The sequence below is a fragment of the Morone saxatilis genome, unplaced genomic scaffold (genome assembly GCF_004916995.1).
Source record: "Morone saxatilis isolate NCDOM2014 unplaced genomic scaffold, NCSU_SB_2.0 Contig2, whole genome shotgun sequence".
NCBI classification, from domain to species: domain Eukaryota; kingdom Metazoa; phylum Chordata; class Actinopteri; family Moronidae; genus Morone; species Morone saxatilis.
The window spans coordinates 3,077,108-3,086,446 of record NW_023339762.1 but is presented as its reverse complement, the minus strand read 5'-3'; the positions used below and the strand labels follow the sequence as shown (position 1 = coordinate 3,086,446).

Genomic DNA, 9,339 nt, shown 5'->3' with positions numbered 1-9,339 from the left:
ACACACACACACACACCTGACCCCATACAAAGCATTAAGCTTCTAGTTAAAACTATGTCAACAGGAAATACTTCACCCAGTGACTGAAAGCAGCTTTGCAACACCTCACCTCCTTTCCAGCAAAAATAACAAACAGTGCTTTGACAGCAGCGTATATTTATCCTGTGAATGTGGGTCAGGAACAGGCTTTTTCTTAGGACTTATACTGACCACTACCATTGGTGAGCTCTGTTCCGTCTTTCTCACCGTCTAATGTGTTCTTGCGTCCGTCGGCTCCAATCACCACGTCGAAATCAAAATCTGAGACGGGGTGGCTGGAGGGCCGCACCTCGGCTCGCCACCCAGGACCTGAGGAAGAACACAACAAATCAGCTGGACCCACTTCAATTTGATTCTTTCTATACCTTAACATACATGTAATGTAAGGACAGTGTGAGTGAACATCTCAAGGGAAGGAAGATGACAGGGAGTTGGGGGTGACGCGCAGCAAAAGACAGTAATAATACTTGGTAAGGACTTTATAGCAGGCTGCTGAGTCACATATCATGTTGAAGTGCTGATTTTGATTACTTGCTTTTTTGAGGTTTATGTAGCTAATAGACATTTTCCCAGCAGCTTTTTTGACATGAAATAGTAGGGTAAACATAGGGGCTACCAATGATACTAATTAAGGTTCCGTTCCATTTAGCGTAGCAGAGGACATGCACAATAGCAGCACCCTGACTCTGTTGGAACCTTAATTAACGTCATTGGTAACATCTGTGTTTACCCTACTATTTTATTTAAAAATGGCTGCTGTGAAAAAGGTTTATTCTCAACAGCCACGCAGCAGCGACTGTTGCTCAGTCCTCTAAATTGATGAACGGTTGTGTCATGTTCCCTTAATTGTTACAGTGAAAAAGTCCCCATAAGGCACATTTAGGACACTGTATATTTTGGGGCCCTTAGAAAAGCAAACTCAAAGTAGAACTAAAATGTAACCATCAGCATCCTCTATCAATAGCCTTGTGTTATTTTACGCAGTGTGCTATAAATGCTGCTCCTGCAAACGCCTCCTCTCTAGGAAACTTTCTGATCACTTTGACATATGTTTTTTTGTGAGCAGGGAGCTTTCCATATATAGCTGAGAAATGCAGGAGAGCCTCTGTGTGTCACTGCCACTCATGACCCCTTAATATGCAGATAAGAGTGCGCACACACACCGTCGTCAGTCTGCTCCGCCGGTGGCTCCACGAGTTTGACAAACTCCACGTTCACATGGATCTCCACTGCCAGAATCAGACTCACTTTCAGCAGCATCAGCTGGAGCTGGCGGATACCTGGAGCAGATACACACAAACATGCACGTGCAGATGTTGAACATCCAAAAAGTACACAAAAAAAAAAGGCTACAGCATCCTGTATAGGGATGGAAGCAAATATGGATTTTAAGCTAGGGCTAACTTGAAGTAATTTGCTTAGCATTCATTACCTTTCAGACCTGCCACCTGGTAAAGTCAGTGTATTTTGAGTGGGCAGCAGGAGAGACGACGCCACCTCCAGTCCTACTAACACAATGTACCATATGCCACAGGTTGCTGCTATCCATTAGGGGTGTGGATCTTTCGGTATCTCACAAATTGATTCAAAATGTATTGTCTTTTTTGCTACATAGGGTTGTTAATTTTAGGATTTACTCCAGTCCATTGTGCCCTAAGAAAGCCCTTCATATTGACTGAGTCATGTTATGCTCCTTCAACTCCGGGAGAATCCAACACGCACCCAAAAGCTTGATGATGATGGGACTGATTTATTTAGTCTAGCCAGTAGCCACACTGCTTGCCTAAATTGTATTTTATGGTCAGAAAGGACACTTAGATTGCCAGCAATGAGGAGAACATTTAAACTATACTTAAGTTGGAAAAAGACCATTAAAAAAAATTTATATTTGGATGTTGCGATTCCTAGATTAATCGATAATTGTTCTAAATTCTTCCACAATTATATTTTCATTAAGAACATACTCCAACATCTGTCAGTACCTGTACGTATTTCAACTGTATGTATTCTGTTCCTGAAGAGTAGGAATGAACCAATATAAGTGCTCTTTTTTCTCTAAATAAAATCTGTGTACCTCACTGTGTAGAACTCATTGGGATCATTTTTCTGCAAGGTAACGGAGCTGAGGGCTGGTCATGACATGTAGCTGATAGTGGAAAACAAAGAAGCTGTATTTAATGAAGATCAGTCACGTCATGGCTGATACCTAAATCTACTTAAGATCAATATCGTTACCAGTCCCATATCGGATCAGTGCATCCCTACTGAACAGACTATAATATGTCTACATCAGCTACATCCTGGCAGTTCAATGATATACCATTATACACACGTTGGATTCCACAGAGTTAATATAGTTTAAATACACTGTAGGAGCAGCTGATATTTACAGGGGCTTTCTCAGAAGCGGTTATGGGAGGAAGACATGGCTGCACTTACACTCAGAAGAGCCCGTCCCTGAGAGGAGATATTAATATGTGACACCGTTACTAAAGCTGGAGAGGAAGAAGCGCCAATGGAAACATCCCACAAGGGAGATGGAGACTGAAGGTACAAACTGCAGCACACTAGGCTGCTGGAAAATCTCTTCTCACAGGTTACGGAGTCACATGGCCAGCAAATACGGCCCCCGTCATGCCAAGCTGTTAAATATAGAAATGAAAGGCACTTTTGTGAAGACGGCTTTGGTTTTGTGGCCATGCAGTGTCACATTTATCTGCATCGTAGTGATTTGACACACACACAAGGGTAGGTCTTATTTGCATGTTTGACTCCGAGGTGTTTTTGCATGTTATCGCCTTTAAAACGGGACGTAAAGCAGGACAGCGAGAGAGGTGCAACATATTACAACAGGGTGTCTCAATCTTTTGTTTTTTAAGACATAAAATCTTAATTTTAAGAAACAAAGCAGGTTATAAAACTGCAAATAATATCTGAATAAATATGTTATTCATGTGATTAAGGTTTTGTTTTCAAGTTGTTTGGATTATATAGAAATTACATACACTCTTTATTCCCTATTACAATAAATAAAGAACTACAAATGACCCATGACCCTGCCGTCATGTATAGTGACTATAAAAAGGATTCTGAACCCCAAGGTTGAGGAAGTTGTTTCTCTGAAACTTTAAAACCAGTGAACAGTTTCTCTTCCCAGAGTAGTACGAGGAAAAACAAAAACAATGTGCTAGAAAGAGGAAGTTTAGCTCCCACTTTGCTCTCTCACTTCATGGCAGACTTAATACGATAACAGATTAATAAGCTCCAAAACTAGAGGAGCTGTTAAGTAAAGGACACAGATTTATACTCACTGATGTGGTCGATGGCACCGGCGCAGAACTTGCCGAAGAACTTCTTAGCCCCGAGGCCCCTGAGGTCGTGGATGGTGAAGGGCCAGAGGTGGAGCACATTGTTCCTGGAGAACGTGTCCCTCTTCTCAATCACCACCACCTTGCAACCCAACAGGGCCAGCTCGATGGCTGTCCGCAGACCACAAGGACCCCCGCCAATGATCAGACACTGAATTAAAGGCAGCAGGAGGAAAAATAGGGGTTGAGGGGTTAATGACAAAGTGGTAGGGGTGTTCAAAGTTTTCAGAACTGTAACTTCTGAGTAGAGGAGGTGCAAAGGAAACTCTACTGTATACGGTTTGTTTGTTATGATATCTCACAGCAGGTGTTCCCTCAGTCATACAGAACTGTCGAGTGTGTTTCTTTGTTTCCTTGCATCAGTTGGAACAAATTAGACTCCAGTTTCAGCCACAACTAATCTGAGCTGCTCATATGGTCAAAATTAAGGAACAGTCAAATGGAATACGCCCTGTTGCATTTCCCTTTAATGATCTCAAAGATCATTTTAAAGCAGATTGTGGACAAGGATTTCCAAGGATGCAGTTTGATTTGACATTTGTCTTTAAATATTTCCTGTTAATTTCCACAACAGTAAAGAACATGACATTTTGCATACTGAACTGAAAAAGCAGTACACAACAAAGGCCAGCAGAGATGTATATTTTATAGGAGTGTTTCCAATAACAGTACCTTAGCAATGATTTAGCTGGGTGGAGCGGTTGTCATCCTGCATAGCAGTGTTTCTTAAATGGGGGTACACTAGGTGATTTTTTATACTTTTTGATATAAATGACAGTAACTGATGTTTTATCGACTTTTGGACTGAGAAGAAACGATGAGAAGAGAGAAAAGCAGCAGACAGCAGCCTCATTATGTGGAAATGGGAACAGGAGAAGAAAAAGCCTCATCTGGAAAGTCTCAGAGGTCCTCTGTGATTACAGTCAACGTCTCATTTCCAGGTCAGTATGCGCTGTGCCATTTTACAGTTATAGGGAAAAGTAACTGGCAAAACAATTAGCACAGCCTTCTGGGAAAGGTTAGCTTAATCACTTTTGGGAGTATGATTTCTGGCATCTTCCATGTAAAAGAACAAAATATACAGAAAACTAAGAAATTTAGATTCTAGATAGAGTTCCAGAAAACACAGGACCCGTCCAGCTACAGGACCACCATCTTTCTCCAAATAGCAGTTTCTCCTGAAAAAATGTCTGGGATAATAATTTAGCTGTTATTTTTGGCTTACCCTCAGCCCAACCCAACTCTGTTAATCTCCCTTCTGCGAGTCTCTGGCCTCTTTCCCCTCTGGACGTCTTATCTTTTCCTTCAGATATGAAGGACACTGTGCTAAATGTGCTGCTCAATATACTTCGACATACATGGTCAGACAATAAGACAGATCAGCACATGACATAAAACAACAAATGTGAGATAGCGATCACATGAAATATGTACTTGAACTCTCATATTGTCTTTAGGCCTCAGTGAAAGCCATATACTACAGTCTGACTAACATACGCTGCTCACTTTCATAAAGTGACCCACATAAATAGCTTATATTACTTGATCCAGAATTTTAAACTGAATTGACTCAAGTTGTATGCTCTAAATCCAGTTAATTCAGCCTCTTAAAGTTAGGATTACTCTGTTCTAATTAAATATTTGCATATAATTACAGAAATAATCCATTTACATAATTTATTTTCCTAACAAAGCCACACTGGCAAAGGTCCTAATTGGGTATTTGAACAAATAAACCATAATTCCTTATAATTCCTTGAACACATGTTCTACTCAACAGAACACAGAAAAGACATAAATGTACATAAATGACTGTCAACAAGCTTGACCACAACAAACACCAGGATCCTTTCTGGTTGATATCAGACACAGAGACTGTCCGACCGGTCACTGCAGTTCAAAGCACTACAGACTGTTTACTGATAGCTTTCCTACAGCCGATCAGAGCTGTGTTAAGTTGCTACTAATCCTGCTGCTTCACATTAAAGCTTCCTTTACCAGTGGGAGGCAGCTAAAGGAAACACAGTTACACGTTACAGAACCAGCGCTGCTATTCTTCCATAAATATTGGTCTATATGGCAAGATATGGATATATTTGTCACTATTTGGTTATTTTTAAATGTTGCAGGGAGTTTTGTAGTACAAAAGTCAGTGTCAGAGGAGGCGCTGCAGATGACAGTCAACTAAGGCCTGGTCACACTGGCATTTAAAGCGGCGTAATCATTTCCCCTACAGTGGAATCGCTGTAATTCACTCATGGTGGGTAAAGTAAATGCACGGAAATTATTTTTTTCAAGTCAGTGCTGACTTATGGGAGAATGGCGAACTAGAAAGTACAAAATGGAGGAAGCTATCATAGGTTATTGGCTGTGATGCACCATAACCCTCTTCTGTCAAAGTATAAACAGCTCCATAAGCAAACAGTGTTAGTTGTAATGTCTGTAAAATGATCATTTCAAATGTTATCGATATGCTTAAACATCTTTCCACACAACATGGATTTAAATTCCAGGAATGAACCTCCAGCACTATCAGAACAAATCACACCTTTTACCTTTCACCATTCACGCTGTGCATAGTTTAAATGGTTCTGGTTGTTGACGTGAATATCCTCCCATTCTCCTAAATACTGAACCAAATTAGTTTCATATCATCTATTAGTAGACTCAAACTCCAGTAGAGGTCTTTTCCAGTTGCGCTCTCTTACCCTGGTTCCCTGGCAGGCTTTATTCTGGTTGTAGACCTTGTGCTGTGCCCTTTTGTCCAGTTTGGTCCACAGGGCCTTGACCTTCCAGGTGCTGACTGCAGCCTTCAGTGTGCTGTAGAAGTTGCTGTAGTCCAGAGGATCCAGCTCCAGCTGCCTGCAGAGGATGCTGAAGGCCTGCAGAGTCCCTTTACAGGTAGACGCCTGGACAAAGTTCTCAAAGAGCACACTGGCCTGCGCCGTGCGTTCATCCTCCGTCTCACCCATCTGCTCGGATGGTAAACAGCGTCCACTCCGTCTCTTCTTCCTCTGCTGCTTCCTTTTCCTGTTTACGCTTTCCAAACTGTCAATACTGGACTTCTATGAAGTGGTGTGTGCTGCCATTCTTAGCCAGTTCTGAAAGAAATGAACAAATAAAGTTTTTAGACAGTGACACAAGAGACTGGAAATAAAGCCAAAGTTGATGAGTAAGACCTGCTTCCTGCACATTTTCCTGCTTATAACGCTGCTGTTCTCCATCAGTTTTTACTTTTGCATCACACACATTCCAAATGTAAAGAATGTCTGCAGTCGCACTGAAAATAAACTGCAGAGGTCAATGTGCTGCCTCATATAGCCACGGTGTCATGTCCTGCATTTTGTAAGAGGTGCACAGGGACACGCACTGCTTCGACCCCACATCCCTGTACAGGACTTCACCTCAAGCCAACAACAACAAGCCTCCAGAGTTCATCAGTCACAGTCATTAATTAAGCTGCACATATTTTTTTTTTCTCCACAACAAAAGATGTTTTCCTCCTCCAGCTCCACTGAATGCCTGATAGGATTATGACCGAGAGTGTGCTTGGAGGGGTTCAGCTGAGCAGTCATGGGAGAAGCTCAAACACTGTGGCTGTAGGCATTCAGACAAAACAGTCACATCACAAGCAAGCAGCAACTTGGTGAGGCACAAGATGCAGAAAAGAACAACACTGAAATACAGCAGCAGATTTACACAGCAGACTACATCCTTTGCCCCCCCACTGTACATTCTGTTCCACCCTCACAGTGCAAAACACACACAGAAGTTTTTCCACTATCAGAAGAACATCACTTCCCCGTTCCATCACCCAGAGGCCTGGGGTATGATAAATTTCCTTATTCCTGGTTCCTTTAGTGATTTTATCTTATTTGAAAAGGTCAAGGGCATCTAAGGAGGGGTTCAGAGCTGAAATATCTCTAAAGTATTTATGTCAGCTTAATAGATGGTTATGTAACTGTGGATATTGACATCTGAATGGAAGCATTCAAATGTTCACCCACTCTGTGAAAAGGTTGTGACCAGTTTTGTTGGTCAAAGCCAACCAGTTAAACACCAGAAAATCAGCAATGCGTGCGTGCCTCCAAAGTCACCCGCCTGCTCACGGCCAATGGAAAAGCACCAGAATATCCTTGTTGATAACGTTGGAAAGAAAGTACTGGCTCTCTGGGTTTCTAATTTTAGGTTAGGGGTGTTTGAATGCTCACAAATGTAAAGTCAAGTCTTTCAAGATTACAGGAAGAGCTCCTCGGTCATGAATGGACTGACCGAGTAGACTTATTGGCTTGACCTTGGTGTCAGACCTGTGAAAACATTACAAGACCATACAATACAATACAATGCAATATCACTTGCACTTTAACTGCTTTCAGTGCCTACTAGTCAAATGACATTTTAACTGCTTTCAACCACTCTTGGCTTTTACACAAGAGGTAAATACAACTAACATTTCCTCTGCTACAAGTGCTTCAACTTAAAATGGAACTGCATGAGACATTTCACATTCAAACAATTCACACTTTAAGACAATTTTCACTCTAAGTGAGCATACTATACATACATTCTCTAGAAAATGTCACTTTTTCTGGTTTGAATATAATGCTTTACCTTATATTAACCAATGGATTCATTCTATATCCCGAACTCTACCCAACAACAGACTCAGGTTATTTGAAGCTGATGCCAAGCTTTGTGGATAACATCTCTGTCAAAGTTAAGTATCAGATCCAGATCGCTGGAAGTCTTTCAGCATTATTCTCACTAGCCATGGAACCTGCTGTCCTAGAGGAACTGAGAGAAGATACTGTTTCTCTCTCTCTCTCTCTCACACTCACACACACACACACACACACGCATCACATGCTCGCAGTGTCCAACAGGCCTGAAACCAAATCACCTGAAAACTGTGCATGCACTCTGTATGCAAACAATGTGTGCGTCATGGCAAGGGAAAGTGCATGCGGCACATGGACGACACCTGGCTGGCCCTTTAGTTTGTTCCAGTCACACATCCCACCACACACACACACACCCCACTCCCCAAGAAACACACACTTTCCCTTTAAGTCCTTGAGTGGCCCAGAGGGGGTCTCAGATCTCTGCTACCTAACAATTTGGCAGCCGACAGTAGCCTCTCAATTACTATTACCCCCTACAGACACTCACACACACACACACACACACACACTTATAAACCTTATACTTTTCATGCTATTTCATGTCCTGGCCAGATAACAAGTTTCCAAAGCTTTGTTCTTTGTTTCTTGGACAAATTATTAAAACTGGGACTTCCTCTGCCGTAAAAGCTCCAGTGTGTAGGATTTAATGATGGTCTGGCGGTGTTGTTACAGAATCCAACCCCCTCGCATCACCTTCCCATTCCATAAATGGAGCAACTACAGTGGCTGCAAAACACTTGACAAATGCGAGCGGTCCTGTCTAGAGCGAGAGAGAGAGGCTACTGGAGAAACATGGCAGTGGAACGTGGCTGCCTCTGTAGAAGAAGACCCGCTCTCTCTGGCTCATTCTAAGGTAACAAACACACAACAATTCTTTCTTTCAGGTGATTATACACATATGTAATTCATGTATGTTTTCATCAGTGTGTATATATATATATGTGTNNTGTTACACAATGGACCTTTAAGTTGCAACATTTAAAAATGTGTTCTGCTTCAGTGAAAATATGGAGTGTAACCAAGAGCACCTGTCCCAGATTATTCACCCTTTTTGGATCTCATCCATTTTCCTAAAGCAAAAGGAACCCTGGGACACAGTAAGCTGGAAACAAGGAAATTCAAGGAATTTGTTTGGAAATGCCATCCTGATACAAGCTCAGAGACCGACTGCCCTACTTGTGTCTGGCTCGGATGACCAGATATGATATACTGCAACTCCCACTGACCCATCAGGTCAAGAGAAACAGATA

General features: G+C 41.9%; 1 protein-coding gene across 1 annotated transcript in view; it reads right to left on the bottom strand.

Annotated features, from left to right (window-relative positions):
* Positions 1–6,508, bottom strand: part of mical2b (microtubule associated monooxygenase, calponin and LIM domain containing 2b) — a gene marked incomplete at its 5' end in the record, with an annotated part of 44,304 nt that extends 37,796 nt beyond the window's left edge. The window contains 4 exon segments of the mRNA XM_035664908.1: positions 247–348; positions 1,203–1,319; positions 3,351–3,558; positions 6,116–6,508. Of these exon segments, the coding sequence (XP_035520801.1) occupies positions 247–348; positions 1,203–1,319; positions 3,351–3,558; positions 6,116–6,379 (691 nt within the window).
* Positions 6,509–9,339: the final 2,831 nt, after the last annotated feature.